Raw genomic sequence first — 22,245 nt, forward strand, 5'->3', positions numbered from 1 at the left:
TCTACTGTGAAGTGGGGGCTCATAAGGGCTGTTTGAGCCAGGTGTCTGGCACCTGGCTCATTCAGGCGCATTCACTTGAGAGTTAGCTTGCGTTCCATTGCATTTCTACAGACAAAGGAATTCTCCGGTTGGAACATTTTTATCATAAATCTTTAATAAAGATTGATTCTATACTTCGTTTGACTTGTTTCTACGAACTGTAATATAACTTTTCATCTGAACTTTTGCATGGACTTGCCTGCGCGTCATGATTTTGGATTGTGTACTAAATGTGCGAACAAAAAGGACATATTTGGACATAAATGAGGAACTTTATCGAACAAATCAAACATTTATTGCGGAACTGGGATTCCTGGGAGTGCATTCTGATGAAGATCATCACAGGTAAGTGAATATTTATAATGCTATTTTTTACTTCTGCACAACATGGCGGATATCTGTTTGGCTGTTTTGTTGTCTGAGCGCCGTACTCAGATTATTGCATGGTGCGCTTTTTCGGTAAAGCTTTTTTGAAATCTGACACAGCGGTTGAATTAAGGAGAAGTTTATCTAAAGTTCCATGTATAACACTTTTATTTTCATGAACTTTTATGATGTGTATTTCTGTAAATTGATGTGGCTCTCTGCAAAATCACCGGATGTTTTGGATTTACTGAACATAACGCGCAATTTTTTTATATAAATATGAACTTTATCAAACAAAACATACATGTATTGTGTAACATGAAGTCCTATGAGTGTCAGCTGATGAAGATCATCAAATGTTAGTGATCTCTATTTCTGCTTTTTGTGACTCCTCTCTTTGGCTGGAAAAATGGCTGTGTTTTTCTGTGACTAGGTGCTTACCTAACATAATCGTTTGGTGTGCTTTCACCGTAAAGCCTTTTTGAAATCGGACACTGTGGCTGGATTAACAAGAAGTTTATCTTTAAAATGGTGTAAAATACTTGTATGCTTGAGGAATTTTAATTATGAGATTTCTGTTGTTTTGAATTTGGCGCCCTGCACTTTCACTGGCTGTTGTTGAGGTGGGACACTACCATCCCGAATATCCCAGAGAGGTTTTATCCTATTGTTTTTTTTATTTATTATCTCTCGCTGATATGAAATATATTGTCCTTATGCTCCTAAAACCGTACCACAAGCGACGCGTGTTAATGTTCAGATTGAGCGTTGCAGCTCTTAACAAAACTTCACTGTTCAGAAGATGCCTTAGTCCAATGGCTCGTATGTGTAATGTAATGGAACAGGATCAAGGGCAGTTCTCCATCTTCTTTTTAAATAGTGAGCCAACACATTTTCAGCACTTTTATTTTCATGACTGATTAAGACTTGTTTTCTCATGTTCTATTTGTGCCTCTGTGAGCAGTGTGTTTGGAACATCAAAATGCTATAAAATGGCATTATGGAATCGCAATACATATATAATTGTGAGAATCGCAGTACACATCGTATCGGCACCTAAGTATCGTGATAATATCGTATTGTGAGGTCCTTGGTAATTCCCAGCCCTAATAGGCAATATGTCACTTTATTTAGTGCTACCTGCTATTGTGGGTTTAAAATTCATTGGTATTCACGTGTTTGTTTTTGAGGTAGAATTACTGTCATGTTATTGATGTCAAATTGCAGACCTTATTTGCACCTACTAGGTCCTAATCCAGGCACTTGTCATCTCCCGTCTGGATTACTGCAACTCGCTGTTGGCTGGGCTCCCTGCCTGTGCCATTAAACCCCTACAACTCATCCAGAACGCCGCAGCCCATCTGGTGTTCAACCTTCCCAAGTTCTCTCACGTCACCCCGCTCCTCCGCTCTCTCCACTGGCTTCCAGTTGAAGCTCGCATCCGCTACAAGACCATGGTGCTTGCCTACGGAGCTGTGAGGGGAACGGCACCTCAGTACCTCCAGGCTCTGATCAGGCCCTACACCCAAACAAGGGCACTGCGTTCATCCACCTCTGGCCTGCTCGCCTCCCTACCACTGAGGAAGTACAGTTCCCGCGCAGCCCAGTCAAAACTGTTCGCTGCTCTGGCCCCCCAATGGTGGAACAAACTCCCTCACGACGCCAGGACAGCGGAGTCAATCACCACCTTCCGGAGACACCTGAAACCCCACCTCTTTCAGGAATATAAAGTAATCCTTCTCACCCCCCTTAAAAGATTTAGATGCACTATTGTAAAGTGACTGTTCCACTGGATGTCTTAAGGTGAACGCATCAATTTGTAAGTCGCTCTGGATAAGAGCGTCTGCTAAATGACTTAAATGTAAATGTACTCTATTCCATGAGCAAATGGGTGTGTCTGGGTCTTAAGCCAACATACGCAGATTTTACAGCGAATGCAGTCTCCGCGAACGCAGGAATTGCAATCACGCTTTAGCAATGAATTTCCGCAATACGGAATGAATCGAGACCCTAAGTTATTTTTGCATCTCGTTGCTTTCACCTATTTACAAGCTGAATGGAAATAGCAGACTGAAAGAAAAAAATAAGAAGCATCCATCCAAGTTAATCACTGTTTCTCTGCCTGGGAGACTGGTGGAATGTCTTATCAGTGAGAATCCATCGTCCCAGTTCAAAGGCTGTGGTACTCCAGTGGGTTTATGGGAAAGCTCTTTGATGTCTAGTCCTCCTCCCCACCCAGTCTTTAGATCTGTATGACTTAGGTCTGTATGACAAAGGCCTTTAAACATGCTTGGATGAACATTGCTCTATGTATAGGGTCAAAGGTTTGTACTGGGCGTTCACAGAGAAGACATGTTGTCATGCCGCCATAACAAAGGCCTCGCTGAGCAGGGTTCAGGGAGTAGCTTACTCTCTGCTCAAACACACCAGAGGAGTGATCTCTGGGCCAAGAACAGAGTCATGGTAAGGGAAAAATAAATAAATATGTGATGGATAGAGAGAGAAAGACCTACTGTAAATAGATAGATAGATAGATAGATATAAGGGGGTGGGATTGTCCAGCTCTTTAAAGTGTCAAATTTGTTTCTCTCCAATGTACTCAAAACAAGAGTGACAAGCCTAAACAGTAGGTTTTGTATGCTGTGCCCTCTCTTAAGCCTCTGCCTAGCAACCATCACCTAATGGAGACAGATAGAGCCCTACAGAGTAGCCATTGTCATGCAGAATAGCCTCACTTTACTAGTGGTCAGGACAGAACATTTATATGAACAATAGAAAAAAAGGTGCTATCTAGAACCTAAAATGGTTCTTCGGCTGTCCCCATAGGAGAACCCTTTGAATAACCTTTTTTGGTTCCATGTAAAACACTTCCCACAGAGGGTTCTACATGGAACCCAAAATAGTTCTACCTGGAACCAAAAAGTGTTCTACCTGGTACCAAAAAAGTGTTATCCTGTATTAAAGTGTTATCCCATATTTAGGTAGCCTGTTTTGTGTTGGGTTTTGTGGGTGGTTATTTCCGTGTCTGTGTTTGTTTCACCACACAGGACTGTTTCAGTTTTCACATTTATTGTTTTGTATATTTGTAGTGTTTTCTCTGTATTCGTCTTGATTAAAGATGTTTAACCCTAACCACGCTGCGTTTTGGTCCGCCTCTCCTTCCCAGGAAGAAAGCCGTTACAGAACCACCCACCACAACAGGACCAAGCGGCGTGGTGACAGGCAGCGGCAGCAGGAGCAGTGCAAGGAGGAATGGACATGGGATGATGTATTGGATGGCAAGGGTTGGTACACATGGGAGGAGATCCTGGCGGGAAAGGATCGCTTCCATGGGAACAGGTGGAGGCAGCTAGGAGAGCAGAGGCAGCCGGAGAGAGGAACCGGCGATACGAGGGAACACGGCAGGCAAGGAAGCCCGAGAGGCAGCCCCAAATATTTATTGGGGGGAGGCACACAGGAAGTATGGCGAAGCCAGGTAGGAGACCTGAGCCAACTTCCTGTGCTTACCGGAGGGCGAGAGAGACCGGGCAAGCACCGTGTTATGCTGTGGAGCGCACGGTGTCCCCAGTGCGGGTGCATAGCCGGTGCGGTACATACCAGCTCCGCGTATCGGCCGGGCTAGAGTGGGCATCGAGCCAGGTGCCATGAAGCCGGCTCTACGCATCTGGTCTCCAGTGCGTCTCCTTGGGCCGGCATACATGGCACCAGCCTTATGCATGGTGTCCCCGGTTCGCCAGCACAGCCCAGTGCGGGCTATTCCACCTCGCCGCACTGGCAGGGCGACCGGGAGCATTCAACCAGGTAAGGTTGGGCAGGCTCGGTGCTCAAGAGCTCCAGTGCGCCTGCGGTGGCAGCTCCCCGCACTTGCCCTGAGGTGCGTGTCCTCGGCCCAGTACCACCAGTGCCGGCACCACGCACCAGGCCTACAGTGCACCTCGTCTGTCCAGTGCTGCCGGAGCCTTCCTCCTCTCCAGCGCTGCCGGAGTCTCCCGCATGTCCAGCTCTGCCGGAGCCTTCCTCCTCTCCAGCGCTGCCGGAGCCTTCCTCCTCTCCGGCGCTGCCGGAGTCCCCCGCCTGTCCGGCGCTGCCAGAGCTTCCGCCCCTCAGTCCAGAGGCGCCAGAGCTCCTCCGTCCAGCGCTGCCAGAGCTTTCCTCCTCTCCAGCGCTGCCGGAGTCTTCAGTCTGCCCAGCGCTGCCTGAGCTACCCGTCTGCCCAGCGCCATCAGAGTCTCCCGTCTGTCCTGAGCCGCCAGTCTGCAAGGAGCCGCCAGAGCCGCCAGATGCAAGGAGCCGCCAGAGCCGCCAGTCAGCCAGGAGCCGCCAGTGCCGCCAGGAGCCGCCAGTCAGCCAGGAGCCGCCAGTGCCGCCAGTCAGCCAGGAGCCGCCAGAGCCACCAGTCAGTCAGGATCCGCCAGTCAGCCAGGATCCGCCAGAGCCGCCAGTCAGCCAGGATCTGCCAGAGCCGCCATTCAGCCAGGATCTGCCAGAGCCGCCATTCAGCCAGGATCTGCCAGAGCCGCCAGTCAGCCAGGATCTGCCAGAGTCGTCAGCCAGTACGGAGCTACCGCTCAGTCCCGAGCTGCCCCTCTGTCCCGAGCTGCCCCTCTGTCCAGTGGGGTCATTTAGAAGGGTCGCTGTGGTTAGGAGGCCACGGAAGAGGACAATGAGGCGGACTAAGACTATGGTGAAGTGGGGGCCACGTCCAGCACCAGAGCCGCCACCATGGACAGATGCCCACCCAGACCCAATGGGCCTCCTGTCTACATACACAAGATTACCAAATCCCCTGAAGTCAATAGCACACCTTATCCATTTTCATCCAGATTTTGGCAAGTGATTGATGACAACGGTTACTTTTCAGATGTGATGTGAGCCACACTGGACCTCCCGCCTACATAAAGATGAAGGATCTTAATTTGATCCAGTTTGCTACGGAATAATCCTGCACCAACAGGAAATGTGAATTATTATGTGGATTATAATTAACAGACATTTTTTGTTGATACATTTTTTTGTTAGTGCAAATGAAGTCGGAAATTACAAACTTTAGAAGACTTTTTTAAAGCTGAAATACACTACAAGTTTGCATTTCCTGCTTTTCTTAAAAACAAAATAGTGATCAAATTCAGACCCTACATCTGTACACAAGCTGACACAACCAACTGGTATTTCAATGTAATGAAGAAATAAAAGGACAAGAGAAAGACTGGAGGAGGAGGAACAGGTGTGGGTTAAGGAAGCAGGGCTTTAAAAGCACAAGTGTTTAGGTCACAGGTCTCACTTTAGGGAGAACTGTGTTGGGCACACACCCACATCAACAAAACGCCAACACACAGGTAGACCTTGACTCTTTGGGAATATGGCTTCCAGCACCTCCAGTAACCCTCTGCCCAGTGGCACCAGTGTGTTCACCACTGTTCCAGACCTCTTCTTCATCCCTGAGTTTGTGAGTACAGACAAATCAAATAAGTGTTCTGCTCTGAGTTGTGACTGGACTACTGGCATTGCTCTTTACTCTAGAAATATTCTTTACTCTAATGCCCTTCACATTTATCAGAGGGAGATAAGACATTTGATTGTTCAAGGTAATATTTGGGTATGTATGCATGATGTAATTCAGAGTGCACTGAAAGGAGTATTACTTTAGAGTGGTAGACACTGTGTGTAGACTCATACCAAGCACTTATTTGATTGCTGCAGGTATCCCTTGTCATGTATCCCTTGTGGAAGAGACTATGTGTGACAATGGACTTTTCCTGGCTAAATAAATGTTGGTTTATTTCCGCTGGTAATTATTGCCATAGTATTTGAAAATATGTTGATTTCTGGTTTGTGAATATCAGCTAAATCCTTATCTGAAACCAAACTATGGTTATGACATGATCCGCACTGTATCCAAACACCATTCATCCTCTCTTTACTGGCATGTTTGTTGAAGGAGGGGGTCGAATGTGTGTGTGAGTTTAGAAATGACAATGTACGACGGAGTGCCAGATTCTCTATAGAGAAATTGTGGCAGTGGTATCTAGTAACTAATCAAAAGGCGTATGATTATGGATGTTTTTGACGGAGGTAAAGATAACATAGAACTCATAACTGTTAGCCTACTGACTGTTGCATGCACTAGCTGTCACAGCCATGTCCTGGTGAAATGTTCTATGCAAATGGTTGAACCCCTGACGAAATTATCTTTAGTAAGTTAAAGCTATCAGACCTTGCCTAGAGGTGCATGTTTACTTACCCTGTTACTGTGGCCTGCTCTCTGTGGTCTTACCACAACACATGGACTGACACTATTGGGGTGACATTAAGAAGTGGATGGCTGATTGAACCATCAAATCCCATGACTAACAACTTGTCAACTAAATGCATTGATGTTTACATTATGACCGTACGTGTTCTGTGTTCTCTCTCCCTCTCTCTCTCTCTCTCTCTATCACTCTCTCACTCTCTCTCCTGTGTGTGTGTGTGTGTGTGTGCATGTGCATGTGCACGTGCGCGTGTGTGTGTGGCAGATATTCGGAGGTCTGGTGTGGACTCTGGTGGCCTCCACAAAAGTGCTGATTGCGAACCCTCAGGGCTGGGTGATGTTTGTCTCTGTGTTCTGCTTCATCTTCACTACCCTGTGGTTCCTCATCTTCATCAGTGGAGCCAATAAGAGCAGCATCTGGCCTACACTGGTGAGTCTGAGAGACATTCATACAGCCATCTTTGATAAAAGTGATTTACTCAAAAAGGATGAAAATGACAATGGAACAGATTTTCTTCCCATTCTAAATGTCTAATCAAAAATAATGATGATGATGGTGATGAGAGTATAATGAACATTCTGTCTATTGAATGGCTGTAGTGTTATAACAGGTAGTATAACAGGATGATGACTAACTATCATGTTGCTTCTCTCTCTCTCTCTCTCTCTCTCTCTCTCTCTCTTCAGGATGTTGTCTATCATTCCCTTGCAGCCTTCTTCTACCTCAGTGCAGCAGTGGTACAGGCCTACATCACCATTAGTCTGAAATCAGTTACCAGTATTTTCTTCAAAGAATACCAATTGGATATTGCTGCAGTGGTAGGTTCCTTCACTCCTGTGATTCAAACAAAGTGTTCTTCAACTGAAGCTTACTGCATGTTCTAGTGGTCCATCCCACTCCTCACCTTTCTGTATCTTGTATTTTTCCTGTAGGTGATGTGTTATGTGGTGACTCTGCTCTACGCCCTCCATGCCATCTTCTCTACGATGAGATGGAAGAGTTCCTCATGAAGACCAGCATCCACAAGACAACAGACAATGGGGCAACAGACATTAGCGAAGGCTTCGTATTGACATCAATTGTAATCTATACATATTCAAATATTTTTCTATATTATTTTCCTTCTGCAAATACCGTAAACCAATTTGGAGTGAAATGCATGTACAATATAAATAAAAAGATCAATAAATATATTTTATATTTAACCAAGTGCCTGTTTCAGATGCTGAGATAGAATAAATTGATTATATAATAGTTTTTCCAGGTGTAGCAAAAACTATTACAACGATGTTAAATAAAAATGCTGATGTGAAGCAATGCATTTTGTATGGTAGGGTAGACCTATTAGATGAACATAGGAACTGAAGAGGTCTCGGTGGCTGCTCTCGTGAAAATTGTATACGCTATCACCAGAACATAGTGTAGAGGCAAACAAAGGACTGAATTCCTCAGCAATACGTTTTGCACACACAGTTTTCTTTAGTAATTTTCTTGAACAAAAAGGTCAACATGTAGTCTTATTTGTGTAGGGTGTGTCCAGTTGGCAAAAGGTGGACTGCCTACCACAATGCCGCAGCAGGTTTTGCAAGTCATCCTTCTTATAAGGGAACACCTGTCGCTCCGTTAGTTCACTGTAGTAGTTGAAAGCAAATAGTAGGCATATCGCAGTGATTGCAGAGTATGCAGCCTAGCCTATGGCATTCATTTGTTATGCTACAGAAATGACAAGGAATTTAGAATAGTATGGAAGGCTTTAGGCCAGGGGCGGACAGGGAACAGAAACACAACGGCCCATTTTCTTCCCTTGAGGCCCCCATTCTTATCCAGATACGGATCATTTTAAGCAACACATCCAGGTTAGACAGGCCCGCTATGCAAAAATTGGACCAGGCCTTCTGGCATTAGCTAGAAATGCTGAGGTAGGTCATCATTGTAAATAAGAATTTGTTCTTAATTGACTTGCCTAGTTAAATAAAGGTTTAAAATAAAAGGAAGGCTGCTGAACAACATGGTAAAACACTCATTATAACCTATGCCTTACTTGTTTCTTTTGGAAAAGCACCACACCAACAGTTTGTCAATTAATCGTCGGCTGATAATATGTTGTGGTGGATGTCCTCATAATGAAACTTTATTCCACTCTTTATTTATTCCATTCCACATGTAGGCATGATCTCTTTCATTTTTTTTCTCTGTTGTTAGAAATATGATGCATGATCATTCGTGCCTGATCATGATGCCTCACAGACATCATTCCATAAGAGGCAGATTTCACTTATCTAAGTGTTACATCACAGAAGGAATGCAATCATTGTTTGGTGACAACAAAATACATAATTTCTGTCTTTTTTTTGTACTATGTGTTTTTTGTAATATGCTCTGCAGTACAAGTTGCTTTTATACAGTAGACTTTAAATACTTTAAATATAAATATATAAAACCAATACATTATTGTTATAACTTGGTCTTTTGGTGCTTCATTCAAAATCTGCATTTGCCACCTGCAAGAAACCCAGTAAACATCACGTCACATCTCTCTCTTCATCTCAGTTGTCTCCTAGAGAATGCTTCAATACCCTAGAGTATGTGTGAAACTCTTTCCACGGAGGGCCGAGTGCCTGCGGGTTTTCGCTTGATTGATGAATGAAGGTCAGTGATTAGTTAGAAACTCCCCTCAAATGGTTGTCTAGTTCCTAATTGGACACAAACTGAAAGGAGGAACCAAAGACAAGCAGACACTCTGCTTGATGAGTTTGATGAGTTCGACACCCCTTCTCCAGAGTCTAAGCCAGGAAGAATGAATTGTAACGTCACAATCATTTTCTTCATTTCAAGGCAGTCTCTCCAAGAAAGCTTCAATGGAATATAAATTGTCCTTTATATTAGAACTATACTGAACAAAAATATAATGGCCACATGCAACAATTTCAAGGATTTTACTGAATTACTGTTAATTTAATGAAATCAGTCAGTTGAAATGAATTCCTTTGGCCCTAACCTATGGATTTCACAAGACTGGGAATACAGACATGCATCTGTTGGTCAAGCTACCTTATAAAAAATGTAGGGGCGTGGATCAGAAAAACAGTCAGTATCTGGTGTGACCTTATGCAACACGCTGTCGTACGTGTCGATCCAGAGCATCCCAAACATGCTCAATTGGTGACATGTCTGATGAGTATGCAGGCCATGGAAGACCAGTAACATTTTCAGCTTCCAAGAATTGTGTACAGATCCTTGCAACATGGGGCCGTGCATTATCATATTGAAACATGAGGTGATTGCAGCAGATGAATGGTACAACAATGGGCCTTGGGATCTTGTCACTGTATCTCTGTGCATTCAAATTGACATCAATGAAATGCAATTGTGTTTATTGTCCGTAGCTTATGCCTGGCCATACCAAATCCACACCACCATGGGGCACTCTGTTTACAACGTTGACATCAGCAAACAGCTCACTCACACGATGCCATACATGTAGTCTGCGGTTGTGAGACCTGTTGGACGTACTGCCAAATTATCTAAAACGACATTGGAGGCGGCTTAGGGTAGAGAATTGAACATTCAATTCTCTGTAAACGCTCTGGTGGATATTCCTGCAGTCAGCATTCCAATTGCACGATCCCTCAAAATGTGAGACATCTATGGCATTGTGTTGTGTGACAAAACGGTACAGTTTAGTGTCCTGTTATTATCCCCCTGCACAAGGTATAACTGTGTAATGATAATGCTATTTAATCAGATTATTGATATGCCACATCTGTCAGGTGGATGGATTATCTTCACAAAGGAGAAATGCTCACTAACAGGGATTAAACAAATTTGTGCACAAAATTTGAGCAAAATACGCTTTGTGTGCGTATTGAAAATCTCTGGGATCTTTAATTTCAGGTCATGAAACATGGGACCAACACTTCACATGTCGCATTTACATTTTTGTTCAGGGTACTAATATGTGAATAGACTGAAGAGGGACAAAGTAATTTCACTATTGCTTTCACCTCTCCAGCCATAACAAAGCAGTCGTCCCCAAGCAGAGTAACTGAGGACCATTGGGACACAACTTGATGCCATTCCAAGTCAATAAAGGCTTCAGCAGACCTTTGTAGTAGGTATGGACTGGATTGTTGTGCTTAGATGTTATTGAGCAGGCTGGTGTGGTTGTGTGTGTGTGCGTGTGTGTCTCTGTGTGTGTGTGTGTGTGTGTGTGTGCTTGCGTGAGAGTGTTTAAGTGGCTAAATGAATGGCCGAGTGTGTGTTTTATAAGTTTGTCAGTATGTGTGTCCATTAATGTGATTTTGTGTGAGATAGTGTGTGCCTAATGGTCTCTTTGTATCTCTCCAGGACTTTGCGTACCATTGACTGGCAGCCTTCCCCTACCTCAGTGTATCAAAAGCCCTGGCGAAGGTCACCACTCATTTTAAAGAAGATACAGCCATCTTGAAAAACTACCAGATAGACATTGCTGCTGTGGTAAGTGCTACACAGATACCAGTGCTTAGAAAGAGCTGAATTAATATTCCTTTGAAGAAATATCAGACAAATTCAATTTACTGATATTTTGTTGAGAGCATTATTAACATTATAATGGCAATGACTGAGATACATAGCTACAGTATCTGTGCATTGTTGGGAAGGTAAGTAAGCATTTGACTGTTAGTCTACACCTGTTGTTTACAAAGCATGTGATGAATACAATTTGATTTGATTTGATTTGTGTGTTTCTGTATAGTTTGTGAGGCTCAGAAAACGTGTCTTGGACTTCTCTCAGGTGTTTTCCTACATGGCCACATTGTTATCTTTCCTCCATTTCCTCCTGTCGTCCATTCGGTGGAATGCCTTTTGATGACGAGTTATCTCCATTGATGACACTGAATGTGTTAGCAATGTGTAATCAATCAAGAGGCGTAAGTTACAATCAACCTCTTTGTTCTCATACCCCAAAATCATAGATTTGAACCAGAGGCACAAAACCAGACATTTTAATAAATGGTTTGCATAGATATGTTAAGGAATGTCTCATTAAGTTTTTATTATTGATATGCCATCTTGTCACATACTGTAATCAATGGGTGATCTCTGTATGCCTGTAATTATTTTAGTAAAATGACACTATGATTGATCATGACTTACCTAACACCTACTATCTGGGCACCCCATCTTCTCCCATCACTTTTTATACGATTTGTATACCATCTATATATATATACCGGTCAAAAGTTTTAGAATACTGTCGTGGAAATTTCCTTAATTACCAAATGATGAGAGAGCAAATCCCACACCAGTCAGAGTTATGCTTAATCTTCACCTTTAACTTCTTGCGACTCCAAACCCGTATCCGGGAGTGTAATCATAGCCTCAAGCTCATTACCATAACGCAACGTTTCCTATTCATGAAAATCGCAAATGAAATGAAATAAATATATTGAAACACAAGCTTAGCCTTTTGTTAACAACACTGTCATCTCAGATTTTCAAAATATGCTTTTCAACCAAAGCTACACAAGCATTTGTGTAAGAGTATTGATAGCCTAGCCTAGCATTAAGCCTAGCATTCAGCAGGCAACATGTTCACAAAAACAAGAAAAGAAAAGCATTCAAATAAAATAATTTACCTTTGAAGAACTTCGGATGTTTTCAATGACGAGACTCTCAGTTAGATAGCAAATGTTCATTTTTTCCCAAAATATTATTTGTGTAGGAGAAATAGCTCAGTTTTGTTCATCACGTTTGGCTAAGAAAAAAACCCCGAAAATGCAGTCACTACAACGCAGAACTTTTTTCCAAATTAGCTCCATAATATCGACAGAAACATGGCAAACGTTGTTTAGAATCAATCCTCAAAGTGTTTTTCACATATCTATTCGATGATAAATCATTCGTGGCAGTTGGTTTCTCATCAGAACAAACGGAAAAATATTGCAGCTGGAGATTACGCAATAATTGCGATGGAGGACACCAGGCGACCACCTGGTAGATGTAGTCTCTTATGGTCAATCTTCCAATGATATGCCTACAAATACGTCACAATGCTGCAGACACCTTGGGGAAACCATGGAAAACGTAAGTTGACTCCTAGCTCCTCCACAGCCATATAAGGAGTCTTCGCCATGAGGCGGTTTAAAAAAATGCTGCACTTTCTGATTGGATTTTTATCTGTTTTTTTTCTGTAACATCAGTTCTGTGGCACTCACAGACAATATTTTTGCAGTTTTGGAAACGTCAGAGTGTTTTCTTTCCAAATCTGTCAATTATATGCATAGTCGAGCATCTTGTCGTGACAAAATATCTTGTTTAAAACGGGAACGTTTTTCATCCAAAAATTAAAATAGCGCCCCCTATATCCAATAAGTTAATAATAATTAAGCTTTTGCAATAGCATTTTGACTTTCAACAGTTCAGTATCTCTAATGAAAAGTTGAGAGTGGTCAACATAATGGCAACTGGGATCCTTTATAGCAAAGATCCACCCCCCTAGTCGACATGACAAACCACAAGTCTTAGGAACTTACACAAAGAAAGACTTTACTTCAGAGAGGAATATCCCCTAGCCAGACAGAATTGGCTATAAATTATCGTTCAGTTTGGTCTCCTAAACAAAGCTCTTATCTCGTCCCTGGTACAAAATGGTACCAAGACATTACCCCCCACCCAATGATATATATCAAATTGTCATTTTAGATACTCCCATCCTAAATACAACCAATTCTGGACAAGCTCACGGAGAGGAAAGTGAGCCTCTAGGTCAAGATAGGGCAACAAGAGAGGGAACATAGAATGGTTCCAGACACTGCCATCCTCCTCTCCCCGATGGGAAAAGTAGGGAGTGACTGGCACACAGACACAGTGGAGCCAAGAGATAATTGGTTCCCCATCAATCATTCCTTCACATGGTTTAAAATATATGTTTACACATGATGACACCTTGACCTCTCCCCTCTCTGCGGCCCAAGCAACTTAGTCCGACAGAGAACAGATAACTGCAAATGGCCACCACTATAGTACAACAAAATACATTCTTATGAGAAATAACTCATAAGCATATCATGAAAATAAAACATCTTATCTATGTTACCCAAATAATTCTGATTAATCCCCAACAATACCTACTCATTCCAGGGTTTTTCTTTAGTTTTACTATTTTCTACATTGTTGAGTGACATCAAAACTATGAAATAACACATATGCAATCATGTAGTAACCAAAGAATTGTTAAACAAATCAAATTATACATCATATTTGAGATTCTTCAAAGTAGCCACTCTTTGCCTTGATGATAGCTTTGGTCTGATGAGTCCAAATTTGAGATTTTTGGTTTCAGCCGCCGTGTCTTTGTGAGAAGCATAGTAGGTGAACACATGTGTACAACCGCACATGTGTGGTTCCCTCCGTGAATCATGGAGGAGGAGGTGTGATGGTGTGGGGGTAGCTTTGTTGGTGACACGGTCAGTGATTTATTTAGAATTCAAGGCACACTTAACCAGCATGGCTACCACAGCATTCTGCAGTGATACGCCATCCTATCTGGTTTGCCCTTAGTGGGACTATCATTTATTTTCAGCAAGACAATGACCTAACACACCTCCAGGCTATGTAAGGGCTATTTGACCAAGAAGGAGAGTGATGGAGTGGTGCATCAGAATACCTGGACTCTACAATCACCCGACCTCAACCCAATTCAGATGGTTTGGGATGAGTTGGACCACAGACTGAAGGGAAAGCAGCCAACAAGAGCTCTGTCACGTTCGTTATAAGGATCGGACCAAGGCGCAGCGTCGTATGCGTACATTCTTATTTATTAAAAGAATGAACACTGAACAAACTACCAAAATAACAAAATGAACCATGAAGCTATACAAATGAGTGCTGACAGGCAACTACACATAGACAAGATCCCACAAACACCAAAAGGAAATGTCTACCTAAATATGATCCCCAATCAGAGACAACGATAAACAGCTGCCTCTGATTGGGAACCATATCAGGCCACCCATGACATACAAAAACCCCTAGACAATACAAAAACTAGCGTACCCACCCTAGTCACACCCTGACCTAACCAAAAGATAAAGAAAACAGCGATATCCACACCCCGGACCATGGATCATTGTCGGAGGCTCTGGACTGCGGATCATCACCGAATGCCTCGGACTGGGGACCGTCGCTGGAGACCCCGGACTGGGGGGAGATATCTCAGGTCAGGGCGTGACAAGCTCAGCATACACCTTTCTGTTTACTACATGATTCCATATGTTTTATTTCATAGTTTTGATGTCTTCACTATTTTTCTACAGTGTTGAAAATAGTAAAAAATAAATTAAATTCCTTGAGTGAGTAGGTGTGTCCAAACTTTTGATATATACTGGTACTGTATATATATATAGTCGGAAGTTTACATACACTTAGGTTGGTGTCATTAAAACTCGTTTTTCAACCACTCCACACATTTCTTGTTAACAAACTAGAGTTTTGAAAAGTCAGTTAGGACATCTACTTTGTGCATGACACAAGTAATTTTTCTAACAATTGTTTACAGACAGATTATTTCACTTTTAATTCACTGTATCACAATTCCAGTGGGTCAGAAGTTTACATACATTAAGTTGACTGTGCCTTTAAACAGCTTGGAGAATTCCCGAAAATGATGTCATGGTTTTAGAAACTTCTGATAGGCTAATTGACATCATTTGAGTCAATTGGAGGTGTACCTGTGGATGTATTTCAAGGCATACCTTCAAAATCAGTGCCTCTTTGCTTGACATCATGGGAAAATCAAAAGAAATCAGCCAAGACCTCAGAAAAAAAATTGTAGACCTCCAATCATCTGGTTCATCTTTGGGAGCAATTTCCAAATGCCTGAAGATACCATGTATCTGTACAAACAATAGAATGCAAGTATTAACACCATGTGACCACGCAGCCATCATACCACTCAGGATTGAGACGTGTTCTGTCTCCTAGAGATGTACTTTGGTGCGAAAAGTGTAAATCAATCCCAGAAAAACAGCAAAGGACCTTGTGAAGATATTGGAGGAAATAGGTACAAAAGTATCTATATCCACAGTAAAACAAGTCCTACATCGACTTAACTTGAAAGGCTGCTCAGCAAGGAAGAAGCCACTGCTCCAAAACCGCTATAAAAAAAGGCAGACTACAGTTTGCAACTGCACATGAGGACAAAGATGGTACTTTTTGGAGAAATGTCCTCTGGTCTGATGAAACAAAAATAGAACTGTTTGGCCATAATGACCATCGTTATGTTTGGAGGAAAAAGGGGAAGGCTTACATGCCGAAGAACACCATCCCAACCGTGAAGCACGGGGGTGGCAGAATCATGTTGTGTGGGTGCTTTGCTGCAGGAGGGACTGGTGCACTTCACAAAATAGATGGCATCATGAGGCAGCAAGGTATGGAGATATATTGAAGCAACATCTCAAGCCATCAGTCAGGAAGATAAAGCTTGGTCGCAAATGGGTCTTTCAAATGGACAATGACCTCAAGCATACTTCCAAAGTTGTGGCAAAATGGCTTAAGGACAACAAAGTCAAGGTATTGGAGTGGCCATCACAAAGCCCTGACCTCAATCATATCAAATATTTGTGGGCAGAACTGAAAAAGCGTGTGCGAGGAAGGAGGCCTACAAACCTGACTCAGTTACACCAGCTCTGTCAGGAGGAATGTGCCAAAATTCACCCAAATGATTGTGGGAAGCTTGTGGAAGGCTTCCCAAAACATTTGACCCAAGTTAAACAATTTAAAGGGAATGTTAGCAAATACTAATTGAGTGTATGTAAACTTCTTACCCACTGGGAATGAGATGAAAGTAATAAAAGCTGAAATAAATAATTCTCTCTACTATTATTAACATTTCACATTCTTAAAATAAAGTGGTGATCCTAACTGACCTAAGACAGGGAATTTTTACTATGATTAAATGTCAGAAATTGTGAAAACTGAGTTTAAACGTAGTTGGCTATGGTGTATGTAAACTTCCAACTTCAACTGTATATACTACCTGTATATACTATACTACAAATCTGCCTGATTCCAGCCTTGCTGAAGCACCCTAAGATCATCACTGATCCGCCATCAAATGTCACAGTGGGTGCGAGACACTGGCTTCTAGGCCTCTCCAGGCCTCTCCAGGCTTCTAGGCCTCTCCAGGCCACTGTGACATTTGATGGCGGATCAGTGATGATCTTAGGGTGCTTCAGCAAGGCTGGAATCAGGCAGATTTGTCTTTGTGAAGGACACATGAATCTAGCCACGTACAAGGTTGTTCTGGAAGAAAACTTGCTTTCTTCTGCTCTGACAGTATTCCCCAACTCTGAGGATTGGTTTTTCCAGCAGGACAATGCTCCATGCCACACAGCCAGGTCAATCAAGGTGTGGATAGAGGACAGCCAGATCAAGCCCCTGTCATGGCCAGCCCAATCTCCAGACCTGAACCCCATTGAAAACCTCTGGAATGTGATCAAGAGGAAGATGGATGGTCACAAGCCATCAAACAATGCCGAGCTGCTTGAATTTTTGCTCCAGAAGGGGCATAAAGTCACCCAACATCAATGTAAAAGACTGGTGGATAGGATACCAAGACGCATGAAAGCTGTGATTGGGTTATTCCACCAAATATTGATTTCTGAACTCTTCCTAAGTTAAAACATTAGTATTGTGTTATTTAAAAATGAATATGAACTTATTTTTTTTGCATTATTCAAGGTCTGACAACACAGCATATATTTTGTAATTTTGACTAGTTGTCATTTTCTGCAAATAAATGCTCTAAATGACAATATTTTTATTTGGAATTTGGGAGAAACATTGTCAGTAGTTTATAGAATAAAACAACAATTTTAATTTGACCCAAACACATACCTATAAATAGTAAAACCAGAGAAACTGATCATTTTGCAGTGGTCTGGTAACGGCATTCCTCCTCTTCTTCTGAGGAGGAGTAGCGAGAAGGATCGGAGGACCAATGCGTAGCGTGGTAAGTGTCCATAACGTTTATTTTTAGACATAAACTGAACACTATGAAATACAAAACAATAAATGTGAACATGAACGAAACTGAAACAGTACCATGTGGCAACAAACACTCACCACTCAAAAGTGAAACCCAAGCTACCTAAGTATGATTCTCAATCAGAGACAACTAACGACACCTGTCTCTGATTGAGAACCATACTAGGCTGAACTCAAAACCCCAACATAGAAGAACACACATAGACTGCCCACCCCAACTCACGCCCTGACCATACTAAATAAAGACAAAACAAAGGAAATAAAGGTCAGAACGTGACAGGTCTCTTCATTTCTTCCAGAGCTGTTTTTGTTTACAGGCCATGGGCCATCAGTGTTCTAGTTTCTGTTGACTTGTGTTTTGAAAACCAGATATTGTCTCCATCTAATGTTGGGGACAGTCATTATATGGAATGTGTGTGTGTGTGTGTGTGTGTGTGTGTGTGTGTGTGTGTGTGTGTGTGTGTGTGTGTGTGTGTGTGTGTGTGTGTGTGTGTGTGTGTGTGTGTGTGTGTGTGTGTGTGTGTGTGTGTGTGTGTGTGTGTCTGTCACAGGCGGTTGGTGGCACCTTAGTTGGGAAGGACGGGCTCATTATAATGTCTGGAAATTAAATAAATGGAATGGTATCGACACAAAAAACACATTGTTTCCTTGTGCTTGATACCGTTCCATATACTTAATTCCAGTCATTATTATGAGCTGTCTTCCCCTCACCAGCCTCCTGTGTGTGTGTGTGACTGACTGACTGTGTGTGTGTGTGTGTGCGGAGGACCATAATCAATGCAGTAATCAATAACAATGTAATATTACAAATAACATAAGGTAGAACAGAAAATTAAAATAAAGGTAACCGACAAGATCCAATACATACATGACCCAATGCGCTGTTTATAATAATATAAATAATAACATCCACAGTTTTTTGGGGGGATGTGCAAAAAAGTCATCAATGTAAGGGAATTTATTTTTCCCCCACCCAACTTTTAACCTAACATGTTTGACACACTCAAACAAATGTAAATCAAAAATCAAACCTTGATGTTGAAATTACGTCTGTGCCCAGTGTGATAGGACCTAAATAGGAGTATATCTGATCACTTGTTAATCTCTACAGTTGAGCTTACGTGCGCTAATGTGATTAGCATGAGGTTGAAAGGTCAAAAACAAGGAACTTGAGCTACGAGATGTGATAACATATACAATATATGTACAATATATATATATTTTTTACGTATCACTCATGACTGATAAAAATATCTAAATGTTTATCCATAATAAAGACAAACAATATAAGAAGCCTGAATATCAGGTGCTAATAGCACCCCCAAGTGGTGGAGATGTCACATAACACATTACACCTGTCCACACCAACCAAAATATTCAGCTGAAAGTCTTTAAAGAACTACTTAGTTTGAATCCTACCATTAGTTCAACCATCAAGTTCAAGACCATATTAAGAGAACACTATTGAAATAAATGCCTGTCTGGCCTGTCTGGTTTAAGACAGACAGCACTATTGGAAGGCTCCCTTTTTGGAGAGCTGTTCATGTCTGAATTAATGCTTCTTCAGACTACAAACTAGAGACTCCCTGCCAAGGGGTTGCCAAGTTGAGGTAAACAGGACACATAATTGTTAATAACTCATAAGTTGACTAAAGGGACCATTAGAGTCTGAAAATAGAGTCAAGGAGAGATAACATGGAAAGTCAGAGTACGGAAAAGTACAGCAGAAATGTATACTTTGACTTTACAACGTCATTCACTGTTTAAAGCTCTTGAGTTCTTTGATGCTATTTTCTTGCTGCATTGTTTCGTTTTCTTGCTGCAAAGTTTTGTTTTCATGATGCTCGTGGAAAGTGGTGACTGTTAGTAGTTGCATACTGGAATGTAGGCGGAAATGAACTGAAAAGCTAAAGCAGCAAGAGCCTCCGGAGCGAGCAGTGGACAGCTGCTGAGGAAATGATCACTATCACTATAACTGTCATCAAAGCATGACATGTCCTGACAGCTCCTTCAAAAGCAATAGAACACAACACAAGCCATTTTGGAGAGTTTTTGTAGGTGTTGATCCATTTTTTGTTAGGGCAAATCATGTCAGAAATGTAGCACTTTAGAAGCCTCAAATACACGAAAACTCAAATACACAACAAGTTTGCATTTCCTGCTTCTCCTAAAAACAAAATAGTGATCAAATTCAGACCCTACATCTGTACACAAGCTGACACAACCAACTGGTATTTCAATGTAATGAAGAAATAAAAGGACAAGAGAAAGACTGGAGGAGGAGGAACAGGTGTGGGTTAAGGAAGCAGGGCTTTAAAAGCACAAGTGTTTAGGTCACAGGTCTCACTTTAGGGAGAACTGTGTTGGGCACACACCCACATCAACAACACGCCAACACACAGGTAGACCTTGACACTTTGGGAATATGGCTTCCAGCACCTCCAGTAACCCTCTGCCCAGTGGCACCAGTGTGTTCACCACTGTTCCAGACCTCTTCTTCATCCCTGAGTTTGTGAGTACAGACAAATCAAATAAGTGTTCTGCTCTGAGTTGTGACTGGACTACTGGCATTGCTCTTTACTCTAGAAATATTCTTTACTCTAATGCCCTTCACATTTATCAGAGGGAGAGAAGACATTTGATTGTTCAAGGTAATATTTGGGTATGTATGCATGATGTAATTCAGAGTGCACTGAAAGGAGTATTACTTTAGAGTGGTAGACACTGTGTGTAGACTCATACCAAGCACTTCTTTGATTGCTGCAGGTATCCCTTGTCAGGTATCCCTTGTGGAAGAGACTATGTGTGACAATGGACTTTTCCTGGCTAAATAAATGTTGGTTTATTTCCGCTGGTAATTATTGCCATAGTATTTGAAAATATGTTGATTTCTGGTTTGTGAATATCAGCTAAATCCTTATCTGAAACCAAACTATGGTTATGACATGATCCGCGCTGTATCCAAACACCATTCATCCTCTCTTTACTGGCATGTTTGTTGAAGGAGGGGGTCGAATGTGTGTGTGAGTTTAGAAATGACAATGTACGACGGAGTGCCAGATTCTCTATAGAGAAATTGTGGCAGTGGTATCTAGTAACTAATCAAAAGGCATATGATTATGGATGTTTTTGACGGAGGTAAAGATAACATAGAACTCATAACTGTTAGCCTACTGACTGTTGCATGCACTAGCTGTCACAGCCATTACCTGGTGAAATGTTCTATGCAAATGGTTGAACCCCTGACGAAATTAGCTTTAGTAAGTTAAAGCTATCAGACCTTGCCTAGAGGTGCATGTTTACTTACCCTGTTACTGTGGCCTGCTCTCTGTGGTCTTACCACAACACATGGACTGACACTATTGGGGTGACATTAAGAAGTGGATGGCTGATTGAACCATCAAATCCCATGACTAACAACTTGTCAACTAAATGCATTGATGTTTACATTATGACCGTACGTGTTCTGTGTTCTCTCTCACTCTCTCTCTCTCCCTCTCTCTCACTCTCTCTCCTGTGTGTGTGTGTGTGTGTGTGTGCATGTGCGCGTGCGCGTGTGTGTGTGGCAGATATTCGGAGGTCTGGTGTGGACTCTGGTGGCCTCCACAAAAGTGCTGATTGCGAACCCTCAGGGCTGGGTGATGTTTGTCTCTGTGTTCTGCTTCATCTTCACTACCCTGTGGTTCCTCATCTTCATCAGTGGAGCCAATAAGAGCAGCATCTGGCCTACACTGGTGAGTCTGAGAGACATTCATACAGCCATCTTTGATAAAAGTGATTTACTCAAAAAGGATGAAAATGACAATGGAACAGATTTTCTTCCCATTCTAAATGTCTAATCAAAAATAACGATGATGATGGTGATGATGACGATGGTGATGATGATGATGAGAGTATAATGAACATTCTGTCTATTGAATGACTAACTATCATGTTGCTTCTCTCTCTCTCTCTCTCTCTCTCTCTCTCTCTCTCTCTCTTCAGGATGTTGTGTATCATTCCCTTGCAGCCTTCTTCTACCTCAGTGCAGCAGTGGTACAGGCCTACATCACCATTAGTCTGAAATCAGTTACCAGTACTTTCTTCAAAGAATACCAATTGGATATTGCTGCAGTGGTAGGTTCCTTCACTCCTGTGATTCAAACAAAGTGTTCTTCAACTGAAGCTTACTGCATGTTCTAGTGGTCCATCCCACTCCTCACCTTTCTGTATCTTATATTTTTCCTGTAGGTGATGTGTTATGTGGTGACTCTGCTCTACGCCCTCCATGCCATCTTCTCTATGATGAGATGGAAGAGTTCCTCATGAAGACCAGCATCCACAAGACAACAGACAATGGGGAAACAGACATTAGCGAAGGCTTCGTATTGACATCAATTGTAATCTATCTTTATTTCTACATTATTTTCTTCCTGCAAATACCGTAAACCAATTTGGAGTGAAATGCATATACAGTATAAATAAAAAGATAAATAAATATATTTTATACTTAACCAAGTGCCTGTTTCAGTTGCTGAGATCGAATTCGATAGAAAAAGTGAATATCAAATCATGTATTGGT

At 42.1% G+C, this 22,245-nt stretch overlaps 2 protein-coding genes across 2 annotated transcripts; both read left to right on the forward strand.

Annotated features, from left to right (window-relative positions):
- Positions 1 to 5,664: 5,664 nt before the first annotated feature.
- LOC115136311 (myelin and lymphocyte protein-like) lies at positions 5,665 to 7,861 on the forward strand. The gene is made up of 4 exons (XM_029671898.2): positions 5,665 to 5,851; positions 6,921 to 7,085; positions 7,343 to 7,474; positions 7,589 to 7,861. Exons 1-4 carry the CDS (start codon positions 5,765 to 5,767, stop codon positions 7,664 to 7,666), a joined length of 462 nt encoding a protein of 153 aa, XP_029527758.1. The 5' UTR covers positions 5,665 to 5,764; the 3' UTR covers positions 7,667 to 7,861.
- Positions 7,862 to 19,978: 12,117 nt separating this feature from the next.
- Positions 19,979 to 22,177, forward strand: LOC115136312 (myelin and lymphocyte protein-like). The gene is made up of 4 exons (XM_029671899.2): positions 19,979 to 20,196; positions 21,254 to 21,418; positions 21,669 to 21,800; positions 21,915 to 22,177. Exons 1-4 carry the CDS (start codon positions 20,110 to 20,112, stop codon positions 21,990 to 21,992), a joined length of 462 nt encoding a protein of 153 aa, XP_029527759.1. The 5' UTR covers positions 19,979 to 20,109; the 3' UTR covers positions 21,993 to 22,177.
- The last annotated feature ends 68 nt before the right edge of the window (positions 22,178 to 22,245 follow it).

This window comes from Oncorhynchus nerka, linkage group LG10, assembly GCF_034236695.1.
Source record: "Oncorhynchus nerka isolate Pitt River linkage group LG10, Oner_Uvic_2.0, whole genome shotgun sequence".
Classification (NCBI taxonomy): domain Eukaryota; kingdom Metazoa; phylum Chordata; class Actinopteri; order Salmoniformes; family Salmonidae; genus Oncorhynchus; species Oncorhynchus nerka.